The sequence below is a fragment of the Natator depressus genome, chromosome 5 (genome assembly GCF_965152275.1).
Source record: "Natator depressus isolate rNatDep1 chromosome 5, rNatDep2.hap1, whole genome shotgun sequence".
In the NCBI taxonomy this organism is placed as follows: Eukaryota; Metazoa; Chordata; order Testudines; family Cheloniidae; genus Natator; species Natator depressus.
The window spans coordinates 61,347,752-61,364,461 of NC_134238.1; the positions used below are offsets into that span (position 1 = coordinate 61,347,752).

The 16,710-nt window shown below is 42.2% G+C and overlaps 2 protein-coding genes across 3 annotated transcripts in view; one reads left to right on the forward strand and one right to left on the reverse strand.

Moving 5' to 3' along the window:
* RIOK2 (RIO kinase 2) overlaps positions 1–1,163 on the reverse strand; it is a 32,496-nt gene extending 31,333 nt beyond the window's left edge. The window contains exon 1 of one of the 2 annotated variants that reach the window (XM_074952895.1): positions 815–1,163. In XM_074952895.1, the coding sequence (XP_074808996.1) occupies positions 815–880 (66 nt within the window). In that variant the 5' untranslated portion in view covers positions 881–1,163. The remainder of the gene's footprint in view (positions 1–814) is intronic. The other variant, XM_074952896.1, reaches the window with a different exon arrangement.
* LOC141987949 (uncharacterized) overlaps positions 1,117–16,710 on the forward strand; it is a 161,987-nt gene continuing 146,393 nt past the window's right edge. Inside the window, exon 1 of the mRNA XM_074953781.1 lies at positions 1,117–1,383. Coding sequence (XP_074809882.1) covers positions 1,333–1,383 — 51 coding nt within the window. The 5' untranslated portion in view covers positions 1,117–1,332. The remainder of the gene's footprint in view (positions 1,384–16,710) is intronic.

Genomic DNA, 16,710 nt, shown 5'->3' on the forward strand with positions numbered 1-16,710 from the left:
AAATAAATTGGTTAGTCTCTAAGGTGCCACAAGTACTCCTCGTTTCCCCCCCTCATACTTCAGCAAGTGACTGGAAATCCAGCTCTGCTTAACCAGGTAATGAGCGTCTTTCATCGGAAACAATTCCAAAGCCTTTTCCAATTTACAGAAAAGCTGCTTCAGAGACCGAATCACAGCTGCACTTGGGGTGGAACACAGCAACAGCCAGCAACACCACCCAACAATGTACATCAGGATATTAACAGCGTATCCAACCAAAACCTTTACACTGCTTGTCTGACACAGCCGGGAGAATCCAATCAGCAGCAAGTAGCTGCACGAGCTAGAATTTAACACCCCCTGAACTCACTGAATCATAGAATATCAGGGTTGGAAAGGACCTCAGGAGGTCATCTAGTCCAACCCCCTGCTCAAACCAAGACCAATTCCCAATTTTTGCCCCAAATCCCTAAATGGATTGAACTCACAACCCTGGGTTTAGCAGGCCAATGCTTAAACCACTGAGCTATCCCTCCCCCCCACTGATCGCCAGGTGACACATCTGAGCAGAACCAGGGCACCTCACACCGGTGTCACCCTCGGTGAACAGGGACTAGCTCCACACTCTGTATTTCCCTTGTTACGGACAGCACCAGCCCCACCTCCTGCGGAAGCCCGGCCTCCCCGCCAAGCACCGACCCTGCCCGGCCTCGGGAGTGCGGCCATACCGATGAACGCAGCCAGCTTGGCTATTTCCTGCCGCGTTCTCTCCCACTGCCCCGCGGTTGCGGCCCGGCCCCGTGGCTTCCCCGGCCCGCCCCGGCTGCCTCCTTACCGCCGTCAGGACTCTGAAGTGGTCGCGGGAGAGGTAGCGCAGCATCACCACATTCAGCCGGCCCATGGCCTAGCCCTGCTCTGCCGTGCCGTGCCGTGCCACCCGACAGAGGCGTGGTACTTGCCGGGCCCCAAGGAGCCGAGTCCCGGAACCCCGTGTCCCAGTTCTGCCCCTGTCCGCATGCGCAAACGTTGGGAAGCGCGGAAACTCACGTTACTTCCGCCAAGCTGTGCAGGTCAGGTCCTAGCAGCTGCATAAACATTATATTTCTGATTGGACATACGTCCGCGTAACCTCGCGACAGATCCATCGTAGAATACGCGTTCTCTTGGGCTGCTTTCATGGGGCCAGGCTGGATTAACTGACTACCCTTTTCGCTCTGGGTTGTTTTACCATGAGCTGTATATGTATCTGCCAGGATCGGCTGCCTAGGAGAAACATCCTTCTGCGAGAGACAGAGAAGTAACTCGTTTCCCGAAGCAGAGGCTCTGTCCCAGCGACTGTCCACCGCACGGACAATGAACTCCAGAGGCCGCCACCGCGGACACCTGCCGCTGCCCCCGACAAAGGTAACTTACAAAGTTATACCCCCAAACTGACGACCAAAGTGGCAATGCCGGCTGCAACTGCGCTTGCGCCACCAGGGCAGCGTGAGCCTACTGCGCCTGCGCGTTGGGTTTCGCGGGACGAGTGGGCGGATGCCCGGTGGGCTATCGCGCGTGGGGTGGAGGGTGACGGCAGTGTGTTACATTTCCAAGCGCGCATGCGCGTTGGGGCTCTGAGGCGAGCTCAGAGGCAAGGAGGTGGGTGCAGAGCGGATCCGCCCAGCCCTGTCCACGGGGCACGAGCGTGTCTCGGGCCGGGAAACGGGGCCGCCATGCCGAACTGATGGGCTGCGGGGCACGTGGGCTTCTCGCGGAGCCCCCGTGCTGGGGGCTGCGAGGTCCGTGGGTGCCGCTCCGCGGCCCGTGCCGACCCTGGTGTCCGTGTGTTGCCCTGGAGCAGTGTCCGTCTGCACCGCGCCTGGCCCGTTCTAGGGGTGCCGGAAACGACCCTCAGCTGAAGATTGCTGAGCTAGTGATGGCAACAAACTCCCCGTTTGCAGTAGCTTTCCCTGCGTGGGCATGCGTCTGACTTGCATCCCTAAAAACAACAACAAAAAGTGATTTTAACTTAAACTTTACTTACATTTTATAAAAGTTATTAGGGTGCCTTGGGTCGATATACCATTTGTATTGATTAAATGAGCCATTTCCCCATCCAGTCAGCCAACAGAGGGACATCCAGGCAGTCCTGCTCCATAGGGTCGTTATATATTTGGCAGGTGAATTTCTGCAGCATTTTCTGTTTTAGTTGAAAGTTCCTACCGTGCTACCCCCTCCACTGCAAGCGATATTTCACCCACAGCAGGCTTTCTAATGTCCTCCTTGCAGTTGATTTCTGTTTTGTTTTCATACTAGTTGCAGTATTGACAGTTCTTTTCACCGTGCCATTTGAAATAAGTGGAGTCAATGTGGTTGGGGCAAGCTGTGCAACATAATCATATTACCTGTTTTCTGTAGCATCCATACTGTTAAATACTTGAAACCAGAAAGATGATTAGTCACTTGTATTCCACCTTTTGTTTGCTGAGTTGCACCATTCCTCCTCAGTCTGCTGTATTTCTTGATGTGATGTGGCACTGCTGTGCAAGGCTGGTGATTGGGCTTTTAACTTGTACACACTGCATCTTTTGGGTGTAGCGTGTCCAAGTTTTTCCAATACAGTAGAACCTCAGAGTTACGAACACCTTGGGAATGGAGGTTGTTCATAACTCTGAAATGTTCATAATTCTGAACAAAACATTATAGTTCTTTCAAAAGTTTACAACTGAACATTGACTTAATGCAGCTTTGGAACTTTACTATGTGAAAGAAAAATGCTGCTTTTAACCATCTTCATTTAAATTAAACAAGTACAGAAAGCTTTCTTACCTTGTCAAATCTTTTTTTTAAATTTTCCCCTTATTTTTTTAGTAGTTTATGTTTAACACAGTACTGTACTAGATTTGCTTTTTTTTGTATATGGTGCTGCCTGATTGCAGACTTCAGGGTCCAAATGAGGTGTTTGTTTGTAACTCTGAGGTTCTACTGAATATGAATATTTGTTGATAGTCGACTCCTCAGTTTGTGAGCCATCTGCACCAGCATAGCCTTGCACTTCTCCTTCACCATCTGAACAGCTGCTTTGTCTTTCACAATATAAACTTACCAATTGAAGTCATAAACCGGTTATGTGGCAGAATTGGGCATGATGTATGCTTCAGAGTTAAAATGGCCAGTTCTGAGGAGGGAATTTTCTTTAGTTGACTCGGATTTAACTATAAGTTTCAACCCTGACTGACAGTACATCATTAAATCATGAAAAAGCTTGTAGGGCCTGCCTGGAACAGTGTTGATTTTGTTAAGGTCACAAAATGTTGATTTCAAGAAGATTGGATAAAGTTTGTTGTGTCAGCCAACATGTTACTAAGGAGACTTGCTGTGTAACACCATTCTGAGTCCTTTTACAATTGAAAGTGTACGTTAAGAGCATCCCACTTCTTCCAAATAGTGGAAATGCATTCTGCCTGAGTGAGCCACCTAGTTGCCGCTGGTTGAATCATCATTCTTGGTTCAGAACCTTCTGTAGTCTTGTATCGTTCCCTATACAAAAATTTTCTCTTTGAACTATGTGAGAACTGGATTTTATGCACAAGGAAATCCAAATTTGTTGGTAATACTTCAGTTGATTTGCTTCCAACTAGGTTTAGAAAATGGCAAAAGAACTTTACCAGGGTGGGGTTAGCAGGGGACCATAAGGGTCATCTAGTCTAACCACCTTCCAAGATGCAGGATTTATTGTGTCTAAACAATCTAAGACAGACGGGTATCCAGCCTCCTTTTGAAAACCTCCAGTGAAGGAGCTTCCGCAACCTCCTTAGGCAGTCTCTTCCATTTCCCAATGTTCTTACAGTAAGGAAGTTTTCTCTGAGATTTAATATAAATCTGCTATGCTTAGTTGGACCCTGTTGCTTCTTGTCCAGCCCTCTGTGTGTGGCACCTTTTTCTTCAGAATCTTGTATACTGAAAGGTTACATCCAGCCATAATGTTGGCATCTTCTACACCAATGCCAATGTATTTTTTCAAGTCCAGATCATCTCTTTTAAAGCGTTATGCAAAGAATGTGCTAATGAGTCTGCATCAGTGTCAGTTACAGGAATAATGCTGAAGACAATTGACACCATTTTTCTTTTTGAAAAACTAGAGTATCTAATCACAACAGAAAGAGCCTTTGTTAGTATTATACCAGTGTTCTCATCAATTAGAAGTGAAAAGAAGCTGTCACCAATATCTGCGAGTAGTTCCTTGTGCAGCTCAAGACCCAAAACATTAATGAGTGCTTTACATTTGGTATGATGAAGTGCAAATGTCTATAACACTTTAGAGTTAGGATTCAGTGATGGGATTAGCTCTCTTAAATGGTCAACTGCTTGAGCTGTGCTGTGCTATGCTATATAGCAAGCCAGTTTTAATTGTGCTTCTTCTTCTTCCCCTGAAATATTCCAAATGAAATACTGCTGAATTGACTGTAGTTCACTTGGTGCCTTCTCTTTTTGGGTGTTTGAAATATGCTTCTGCAATTTGGAGTGTGCCAGAAGATTCTTTTCAGGATGCAGAGTGCAATGACACAGCACAGAAAGTCACAAAGGCATTCCCTTGCACAGGCCACAGTCAACCTACAGAGAATAACCATGAGAACCTCACAGTCAAGTTAACAATGAAGCAGTGTTGGTACAAACTTAGTTTTGAACAATAAAATAACCTTTCCCACCCCTCTCAAAACAAGAAAGAACAATTTATAATGATTATTTGTTTTACTGACAAATATTTGTAAAAGAGATGTAAAACATCACATAAAAGAAATTTTGGGATGCATATGTTGTTGAATCAAGCCCATTGTCTACACATTTAAAGAAATTAAATTAGAAGCACAAAAATAGTTCAAACTGTAATATTTGTCGCTAGAAAAAAAAATTAAACTACTACAAAGATGTATACTTTTAATTTGGGATCTGCTTCCCATTTCTTGTGTTGCTGTCGATGTTGAGCAATTGTTTTTTGATGGTGCCTTTAAGTTTGTGTCAGATATATGGGAGTATGAGTACCCACTGCTTTAACAAGTTTTATTCCCATAATAAAACTGAGGACTCTGACTGGAGGCCCACCCTGGGCACTGTCTTTACTATGCCTATTCCCTGGAGGCACACCCCAATACTAAGTGCTGCTGTCACACAAATAAGAACCATGAACAGCATAGCTAGTTTCTAGGTAGTGGCAGCAGTTCTTGGAGTGGCAGATCTCCTACAAAATGTCTGAATTAGTTTGTCTTGCCCACTCCACTGCAAATAATCTTATTCTTTCTGGATTGATCTTTCTCTCCTCAAAACTTCTTTAAAATGTTTTTCCTGTTATGCTGAACTGGGTCTTTGCTGTACAAGCATCTAAACTCTAGCTGAGGAGATTGGTGGGTTAAAGCACATTTCTTTGGCAAGCTTCCTTTGTATTGCAAAGCAGCTGCACAAAAGGAAGACTGATGCCAAGTTTGTTCCAGAGGAGCTGCTGTGAGCTAGAAGGTTAAAACACTTGTAAAGTTCAGAAGCTGGGGCAGGAAAGCCAGAGAGATTAGTGTGAGACCAGAAAGAGAGGCCCAAGGTAACTGCTACTTGGCACAGGGCAGTGGCACCTTAGCCCAGAAGCTTTTGCAAAATAATTGTGAACAAGCCCTGAGAGAGTACCTTATTCTGTCATTGATTTCTGCTTCAGATGGGAAACTGAATCATGAAATCTCCTGCTTGGAAAAAGGCAACACTCTCAATCTCCTCTTCCTTCATCACCACACGTGTACCCTATATACATAAATCCTCTTATACATGCCCCCATTCCTAATTCCTCCTTCCCCTGCATTTAAAACCATAGTTCTATCTGGGTCACTCAGTCTGTTCTCTAGCCTTGCCCTTCCCTAGCGTTCTGGCATATCAGTAGCAGCTCAACAGTTGGCCGTCAAATTCTCAGTGAGGGTTAACAGTGTCTGGCTACTCTGCTTCAACCTCATCTCCTTCTGCAATATCAGTAGGGGAGCACAGGCCACTGACCTCTCTGATTTCAAAGGAACAGTGACACCCAGGCCACTTAGCTTCTGGCTTGCTTCTTTCCCCAGGCATGATTTTATTTTTGAAATCAGATGTGTTCCTATTTTTAAAACATACTACAACTAAGATCCCATCATACTTTATCAGATTAAAGCAACATGGAGTCCGGTGGCACCTTAAAGACTAACTAAGTTTATTTGGGCATAAACTTTTGTAAGTAAAAAAAACCACTTCTTCAGATGCATCAGATTAAAGTTAGTTTTAGTGCCACATGTGAAATTCAGTCTTTAATGAGCTTTAATAAAACAGTACAGTGTAGATGTTTAGCCCACCTGGAAAACTTAGGTTTTCTGGCAGTACAATTCTGGCAATATTTATGGGAAAATGATCTGTCTGTACCTTGCAATATAGAGAGAAAGCTCTTCCAAATGTTGCTTTAATATGGGTCAGTGAAATTGATCTAGTATTAGTTACCTCTGTAAGATGTTGAGAAGCATATGGTTACACAGGAAAGCAAAGTTTTCCCCCAACACATGGGAGGTATTGGAAGAGCAAATATACAAAGGAGTCAAATGTCTGATCCCAGGCTGACATAAAATATGAATAAGGAACCAGGAACTTTATATGAAAATGTGAGCCAATAGAAATGGAAGGCTTCAACCCACTGAGTTGTTTAGATTCACATTAGTGTGTAGAATTATCATGTTTGAGAAGAAACCCAGAGAGCACATTACACTGAATATACACCTGGTGACCTTGTGCACTTGTGGAATGAGAGAGAACATTAAGCGTTTAGCATCTGCTATTTGTAGATGGTACTTTCCAAAAATGTGTTTTGTGTGTTAGTGGGAGGTTTAGCTATATCACAGTTAATTTGTAAACGCTAATATAAATTAAAATTTTAGACAAGTCATTAAGTGGTTCCAAAATCTGCTTCAGTGGCTTTATGCTAGTCAACATTTTTAGTGATGTTCTGGAAGAAAAATGTAAAGTCACTTCTAATAAAGTTTGTAGATGGCACAAACAGAAATGCGGTGGCAAATAATATCGAGGACAGGTCATTGTTAGAGAGCAATCTGGATCACTTTGTAGAATGGTGTGATAGACTGTACCCCTGTATTTCCCCACTTGCACACTATTGTAATAATCTTTATACAAAGTATGCCCTGTGAAGTATTATTTAAAAACCATAAAATATGTGTGGCAACACTGTATGTAAAGTTATAAGATTCCACTGTATGGTGTTATTAAAACATGTTCCAAATCTGGGTAATGAAGAAACCAGTTCCTCAGAGACAAAGGGCAGCTGATGCCTCAGCCAGGTGTAAACAAGGTCAGTGGACCATTAATTGCTAAGTGGCTATTTGTTGGCAAGAAATGGGCAAGGGCAGAAAATCTACATCTTAGCAAAGAAACAGTATGGGGTTCCCATCCACACAGTCTTCCTGTCGCTATGCTCCCAGCTGGAAATGCTTCTCGAAGGGTAGACAGGACTATAAAAAGAAGGGGCAGACACCCTAAAGTACTCCTCCTCTTCTGTCTCTCTCGGCCAATTGACTGCACGAGAAGGTACAAAGGAAGCAGCCATTACACAGAAGAAGGGATCCTGGCCTAAGGAATTTAAAACATGTGGTGAGAAAAACTTTGTTTTGAATTTAACATAGTTTAAGTTAGGCACTAGTTGCATTTTATCTCTATTATTCTTGTAACATTTTGCCTCATTACTTGTATTCACGTAAAATATATCTCTTTGTAGTTAATACATTTGTTTTATTGTTTTATATAACCACTGTTTGAATTAGTGTGTTTGGGAAACTCCAGCTGGAGTAACAAGGTTTGTGCATATCATTTCTATTAATGAAATGATGGACTTTATATAAGCTTGTATTGTTCAGGAGAGGGCTGGGAAGTACCAGATGTAAATTTCTGGGGAAAATCTGGGGCTGGGCGTGTATTGGGGTCATCCTGCAATATGATTCAGCTAGTAAAAGCCTGGAGGTGACTAGCAGGGTGCCAGTGCACACAGACATAGGTGTACATAGGACTAACTTACATGCTGGCTGGAGACCACAGCAGAAAAGCATCACAGGTAAGAGCAGGGATGGCACAGCTACTTAATAGTCTAGCTTGTACCCTGGGTATGTTACAGGTGGACATAATTAAACAGCATGTACATTAATTAGAGCCGTCTGAAATATGAGATGACTTTTTCAGCAGACATTTTTATTAAAAAATTGTCCCATTTTTTCATTGGAAAATTTTGAAATTTGAATACTTTCAACCAGCTCTAGTTGTAATACAGATTGAACCTCTCTAATCCAGCAGCCTTGGGACTTGACCAGTGCCGAACCACAGGAGGTTAATGCAGAGTGTCAGCAGGTCTCCATAGGCGTGGGAAGTAGGGGTGTGGGGGGTGCTGTAGCAGACCCAGGCTTTGCACCCAGTTTGGCCCCCCCATCTGGGGGCCCCACTGCCACCTGGGGTCACGGCTTGTCATAAATATAAAGGGAAGGGTAAACACCTTTAAAATCCCTCCTGGCCGAGGAAAAGCCCCTTCACCTGTAAAGGGTTAAGAAGCTAGGTTAACCTCGCTGGCGCCTGACCAAAATGACCAATGAGGAGACAAGATACTTTCAAAGCTGGAAGGGGGGAGAAACAAAGGGTCTGGGTCTGTCTGTGTGATGCTTTTGCCGGAGACAGAACAGGAATGGAGTCTTAGAACTTAGTAAGTAATCTAGCTAGATATGCGTTAGATTATGATTTCTTTAAATGGCTGAGAAAATAAGCTGTGCTGAATGGAATGGATATTCCTATTTTTGTGTCTTTTTGTAACTTAAGGTTTTGCCTAGAGGGATTCTCTATGTTTTGAATCTAATTACCCTGTAAGGTATTTACCATCCTGATTTTACAGAGGTGATTCTTTTTACTTTTCTTCTATTAAAATTCTTCTTGTAAGAAACTGAATGCTTTTTTCATTGTTCTTAAGATCCAAGGGTTTGAGTCTGTGGTCACCTATGCAAATTGGTGAGGATTTTTATCAAACCTTCCCCAGGAAGGGGGGTGCAAGATTTTGGTGAGGATTTTGGGGGGAAAGACGTTTCCAAATGACTCTTTCCCAATAATAAACCCAGTTAGACGTTTGGTGGTGGCAGCGAAAGTCCAAGGGCAAAAAGGTAAAATAGTTTGTACCTTGGGGAAGTTTTAACCTAAGCTGGTAAAAGTAAGCTTAGGAGGTTTTCATGCAGGTCCCCACATCTGTACCCTAGAGTTCAGAGTGGGGAAGGAACCTTGACACGGCTGCTGGCCCTCCAGCTGGGGTCACGGCTGCCGGCCTCAGGTCTCAGCTGCTGGCTCCAAGTCTTCCCCTTCCCTCCTAGAGCTTGAATGCCATGAATCAGGTGTTTGCGGTGCTCTGGAAGTGCTGGGAGGGAGAAGGAGTAGGAGTTGGTAAACACGAGCCGCCGGCCCGCGAGAGGCGCAGGGGGAGTGGGACTAGGGGCGGGGAGCTTGGAGCCGGTGGATGCTCCTCACCCACTAATTTTTCCCTGTGGGTGCTCCGGGGCTGGAGCATCCATGGAGCTGGTGCCTGTGCCAGACCACGGATGTTGCCGGACCAGGGAGTGCCAGATTAGAGAGGTTCAACCTGTATAACAAAATGAAAGGTCAGTCATCTAGCAGCAAAGAATGTTGGCCATGCTTACAGGATTGAGGTATTTTGGAAAGCCGTGTCTTTGAAAAGGACTTAGTAGTCATTTAAGATCACCAGCTAAACATGAACTGTGGCAAAAAGGGATAATGCAATACTTGGAGGTATTAAGAGGCAATATCAATCAGCAGGAGAGAAGTGACATTACCTTTGCATGTGGCTTTGGTGAGACAAGTAGGTCAATATTATGTCCATTTCTGTTGTCACTTCTAAAAGGATATTGAAAAATTGGACAGGATTCAGGGAAGAGCTCCAAGAATGATTTGAGAACTGGAAAATATACCTTGGGGTGAGAGACTAAAGGAGCTCAATCTAATTTTGTTGCCGGAAAGGTTAATAATAGGGGACTACATGTGGAGAAGATACCTTCTACGAGAAGACTTTTTAATCTGGCAGACAAATGCATAATAAAATCCAGTGTCTGGAAGTTGAAGATAGAAAAAATTGAACGAGAAATCAGATGAACATTTTAAGTGAGGGTAATTATCCAGCAGAACATATTACAAGGGATGTGGTAACCTTTTCGTGGAATCTTTAAATCAAGATGGGATGCCTTTCTAAACATTATAGAATTTAATTACAAGGTTTCGGGCTAGACACAGGAGTCACTGGAGGAAATCTGTTGTCTTCAGGAAGTCAGACTACATGTAATCATCATAATGGACCCTTATGAACTTAAAATCTCTGACTCTACCAGGGCCCTTTTTCAAGCCCTGTGTATTGTTGATCATTAAACTGGATGTTTATGAATTGAGAGGCAATAACGTTCTATTTTATTCTCTTAAACTGTTCTGTATGTAAATTATTTTATTTGCAGCAGTGGAAGTTTAACAAATACATTTGTTTTGTTTCCTAGTTATAGCTTGTCATTTCATAATAATGGAAAAGCATTGGCATCTCCTCAAATACTTTATAAAATGATATCAGAAAAAGTAGTGGTAGGTGTGTGTCTTGAATGTATATTTATATGATATGATCACTTTCTGCTACTGAATTTGTGTAACTGCCTAAAGACGCTTCTTTTTTCATCCCAGTTTCCTTGTGAAGTTATTTAGGTGACATGAAGAGTATTCTTCCATTAGCTTAAACTTTGGCCTCTGAATCTTCACATGGAGAATATATATTTATATTTTTATCTGTTGGACCTGAAATTTGGGTGATCAAACTTTTTAATGTCATCTTTTTCTTTTTTAGTTGTATTATTTTTATTGGAATGACAAGTTATGAAATTATTACTTAATTGAATACATCCAGTGTCTTTGTCTAAAAACAGGATTCACATTTGTGAAGAGGTTTATGTACTTCGTCTGCCCTACATGTTGTCTGTACTTGTTTTGAGGGTTGGCTGTTAACTTGGATCTTCATTCTTAATGTAATTCATGTACAATAATCGTTTGTGATCTTTCCTGCTTTCACAAACTAAATTCCAAGAAATGGTGTATGCTGTATTTAAACTACATAAAGAATATAAAGGAAAAAGTTGAATAATAACCTATTCTGTGGTTTGGTTTAGTTTATTTCTAATTAGCTTTCTAAGCCATGGCTGTATTAAGAACAATTTATAGTGTGGAATTCATTAGCCACAATTGCCTCTGGTGTATTAATGTTTATGAAGTGCAAAATATGTTAAAAGGGTAGGAAAGTGTGGTTAATCTGTTAGAAGATCAGTGGATTTAAGTAGTAAAACACACATCGGATTGTGACTTATGCTAATTCATGTCCAGTGTGGTGTGAATTTTAAAGTTAAATTCTTAATTTTCTTTCACTGCTGTTTTGTTGTTCATTTATGGACATTTTCATGACATAATGAGTTTACTGCACCTCTTCCAGATTCATTTCTTGGCCTCTCTTGAGCAGTTTGTCAACTGCCCCAATGAATGTGGTGGCTTTCTGATGTATCTTTAGAACACTGAGAATACCTGAATCTGTGAGTTGGTTTCTCAATCTAGCTGTCTCCAGGTGAAAAATTAGACTATTAACCCGCTACACCTTGCTAGTTTATTAAATACTGACATTTGGAATGTTTCCATATAAAGACTATACTGAGCTTCATGTTCTTGGCTTTGGACAAGTAATGTTAGCTTTTATAGTTTTCTCCAGACTGTAGGACATTTAAGTGCCTGTCTGTTTAAAACACTTTTTTCTGGTGTAAGATATGCTGATGTACCTTGGCTTCCGAATGAATCAAGCCCTGCTAAGTACTCTTAATATAACACCACATGAAAACATTCATTGCTTACAAGAAGACAACTTGACAGTTAATTCAACTAAAATGAAATGTTAAACTTCCAGCAGAAACAGTCAATAAGGAATCTTTCTTAAAAATTCATTATGAGCGCAACAGTCACAAGTTTAACTGGTATAAAAATGTTTGTAAGAGTCTGCACTGATATAACAAAACTAATGAAAACTATAAAAAGTGATTATTGGTTTGTCAACAAACTTATGCTGACATTAACTTCATGAAAAACAAGAATGTGCATTTTGATATTTCTGAATATTGTAGCTTTGATCCATATATTAAGAAGATTAGCATAGAGAAAATGAGTGTTAGTAAAGCTTTCCTAATGAATAGCAGTATCCCTGCCAGATTTACAAATGCTGTACATTCCTTTCTGAAGGTAGATTTATAAACACCCAAAAGCTCTTGTTGAAAGTAAGGCTTGAACAGTGTGGTTCATATACTAGGCTCTTTCATAGTAGTTTTAGAAAGCCACTGTTCTCAGGATACATATGAATGGTCACAAATTTATTACTGCAGGTGTCCCTTTTCAAATGAAAGCCAGTAACAGGTCTCCTGGGATTAGATCTGGTACTGTTACAATTCTCAATTTAGTTACGTTTGACATCTGTATTCAACTAATAGTGGAAAAATGTCTGAACTAAAAGTAGGTTTAATGAGCCCGCAGTGATCCTCAAACTTTATTTGCATATTCCTCCTTAGATCCGCAAGTCAGTAGTTGGCATTGGCCATGATGGTGTTGAGTCACCTCATGAATCTTAGTTGGTGGTAAACTAACTCTCTTTGCAACAGAGTGGTAGTTCATCCAGTTCGTGTGAGGTCTACCTGGGGTCAATTCCCTTGATATTATGTCTGAAAATATCCTCTTGAAAATGTTTTAAAGGGGTATTGTGTATATTTTCAGGGTAAGTAATACTGGAACTTTTCAGTTCTAATTAGGTGAGGTAAAAGTTTAACATAGTTTAATCTTTCCCATAATATCATCTTAGTCTACTATTCTTCATAATTTGTGTTATAAACTTTAGTGCTCACAAAGCACATTATTAGTTTAATACTCGTGATGGACTGTGGTGTGAAGTTTAGTGCTCATGAAGTGTTTTAGTGCTTTTGTTGGTTAGGGGGACTTGCAGACTGAAGTACTACATTTATTCATAGAACAGGTATAGCAAGGGCAGCAAAGTTTCCCTACTCTGCCTCATCAATGTGACACAGTCTTAACCAGCTGTAAGGATGTGATGGGGTGTTCACAGGGTTAAGGCAGACCGAGAAGGGGGCTAATTGACGCAACAGGCTGCAGCTGAAGGGAATCGGGTGGCTAAGCAATCCTCTGATTGAATGAGGAAGCCCAGCTGAGGAGGAATGAGCTGGGCCGGGCCTAGAAAGACGGGAAATGGGCAGCAGAAGGGGGCTGCTGGGAAAATCTGCAGTCACTCCCTCGGAGAAGTGAGATGTGTTTGGGCTGGCTGGCAAACCCAGAGAGCGGGGAAGCCAGGAAGGTAGGAAAAGGCGGTAAGGTCTATAAGGGAACAAACCTTGACTGTTGGCCAGAGGGTCCCAGAGCTGGAATCCAGAGAAGGGAGTAGACTTGGGTTCCCCTGCCAACCACTGGGGGAGTGGCACTACAAGGCAGTGAATGGGAAGACTGCCTAAGACTGGGCGAGCAAAGGCTTTGGTACCCTAGAAGGGTAAAATGCCCTAATGACCTGGCTGGAGGCCCAAGTCATAAAGAGACAGCAGCAGCCCATGATATGAGAAAGGGGCTGCAGATCCAGAGAGAGAGGCGGAGGATGGCATGTAACTGCGGGAAGGAGCATTGACTTATAAGCTATTCCCCAGAGTGACTAGGAGGAGGTGCCATCCTAGTGGAGGGGGAGCACACCATCATGGAGATAGTTTAGTCTCGAGGCCTGTTCAGTCTATATCCTCTATGGTGTGACTTCTAGCATGAGTGCCAATTATGATGATATGTTCTGAGATGTAGATTCGTATCCGCTGGGAACCAGACTGAAACCACCAATTAATTTCACACAGGGTACTGGATAGTCACTAATGGTGACAGAGTTTGGTCGCTTGCAACATGGGCTTGGTATAAATTGTTGACATAAAGTTGAAATGCTGTATATTCCATTACCAGTTTCCTGAGTCACCTGATTTTCTTTATTCGTACTTCTGTATAGAGAAAGTGGTTTGGTCAGCTGATGGCTTATGGTGAAATTTAAGAGTTATAAGGTTTTGTAATTAATCATTCACTCTTTATACCTCAAATTAGAGCCTAACTATATCTATCCTGAGACCCGTTATAGTACTTTCTTTTGATTTGTTGATCTCTCTGTCATATATTTGGCATCTTGTATGCTCTGAGTGTGTTAGACTCCCTCTGTTGAGAGTTCTGATTCCCAGTTGCAATGGGAAATGCTATACAGAAGCCAATACATGTGTTGGTTGGTCCTGAATTTCAACTGCTTAAGCAAGGGAAGGAAAGTCCAGGTGAGTTAGGAATAGCTCTTACGTAGCAAATGAAACAACTCTCCAGCTGCCAAAGTTCTTCTGCACCATCCCATGCCAATTCTCATCTGAATGAACATTGATTTGTTTGTGATCCTTATTTAGGATGTGTTTCAGTTTCCTAATTCCTCCCCTGCAGTTTCACTTAGATATAATATTCTTCACCTAGTCTTTGTATATGCAGAAGACAGTATATAAATATACTTCATTTACATTCTTTCACTGCTCTTGTTGTATCTACAAACTCTAGCCTTGTGCAGCGCAGAAAGAACTAGGATAGAAAAAATATGTAGTATTGTCCTAATGTAGAGTAACATATAGAGTTTATGTCAGTATTCTCATTTTTAACACTCAATGGTAAATAAATTTAATGAATTGCAAAAATTATTTTGAATCCATCACTTCCCCAACACCTTTTATAACTAGTCCTTTGGGATCTGGGTGCATCTTGTTTTTCTCAGGTTACCTTTATGCAGTCTCAATTATTGACACACATAATATTCTTTTAACCTAATTTTAAAATGATGCACGCAAAAGAATTTATGTTTGGAGTGCTAAACACAAACTGTCACTAAAAATAGAAACACAACCAGAAGTAAAGTCAGTGTACAAACTCCTTCAGATTACATCAAAAGAAGCACTTGGAAACACAAAAATGACTCTGTTTTGTTTAAAGTTATGCATATTATTTCTGGATAGCCAAATCAAATGGTGCTTATTTCTCAAGGGGTTAAAAAATGAAGTTTTTGGAGACAGTGATTGTATACTATAGCTATCAGGTAGATGGATGGTAATGTCAAAAAGCTTGCATGTGAGGATGCTGGTTAAATTAAATGAACATCCCCAAGACCCAGTGAAAATGTAAAGTTTGGCTGGAAGAAGGGTGAATTTAATCAAAAGTAATATTTATTTTAAAAATAAAGATTGACTTTATTCTTTGTTTTCCATTTCAAAAGAAAAATAACATCCACCCACATCAATGGGTGGGAGAGATTGATGGGGCCAGTGGTGAAAGGGGCATAGTCCCAGTAGCAAGGGACGGAGACATCCACCAGGGGACAGTAGGTAGCTCCTCCCCCGGTAGTCTCTGGCAACCATTGGACAGCTGGGAGAGAGGGGTGCTGATTCACCAGCTCCCAGGATTTAACCTAGCACAAGGGCCATGTAGAGCCTCTTTCAGCTGCGTTCCAGCAGTTTATCCTACCCATCTGAACTAGGAATGGGAACCCTGCCTGACAGATGCTGCGGGTCTAGCCGATTACTTGTTTAGGGGGTCAGGCATCAATTTTTTTCTCTGGTGGGCCAACTGGCAGAGGCCCAGGGAGTTTTTTGCCTTCCTCACAGCACCTTCAAGCCACAGTAGGTTAAGTAGGAACATGCTTAGTACCTAACTGAGGTACTAGGATAGAATTCTTTATTTGTTGCAACTTGTGGCCAGTTTGTAGTGCACTTAAGAGAATAAAATGAACAGTTCCCAGAGGTAAAAGACCTGGGATTTTGGTGTTGGGCCTTGGGCTCATGTATTAGGGTACGATTTTGTGTCCTTTGTGGGCTGAGGTCAGACCTTGTGGTCATCATGGGCCAAGGTTCCCACCCTGCTGCCCTCGCTGTCCCCCTCGCAGGGGAGAGGTTGCTAGGAGTCAGAGTGGCGAGCCTATCCTGCATTATGTGTATGGGTGCCAGTTACGGATTATATGGTAAGGAAAGTATGGGTGATGAGCAGGTAGCATCCCGCCCCTGTGTTAAAGTTTAATAAACGTTGTGGCCTGCCGCTAAAGTCCATGCATGTGTCTGTCCTCATTTTGCCACTGTGTCCACATCAAGCTCGTTTTCTTATATTTACAGCAGACCCAAAACATTTTTGTTATCTATTTGATGTATAAAAAGTATAGGCTAATAGTGCTGTTTGGTAATGTGTATGTGCCTTATTCAAGCAGTGATTTGTTTGCCTAAATAAGGCCCAAGTCCTGGAAAGACTTAAGCACACGCTTAACATGATACACACTGAGGCCTGGTCTACACCATAAAGTTACATCAATGTAAATTGCCTTGCGTTGACCTATTTATGCATGTGTCTATGTTCAGATTTGTCTTCAGTTGATGTAAGTATCGCATTATGGTGATGCAGTAAAACTACCTCCTAAAACAGCATAGTCGACCTACTTTGGTAAATGCAATGTGAGGGTAGACACTGCAGGACATAGCAGGTTGACCTAGGTGTTGACCCTAGCAGTCATCCAGTCACTGTCACACTATGCCCCATTCCCCACAG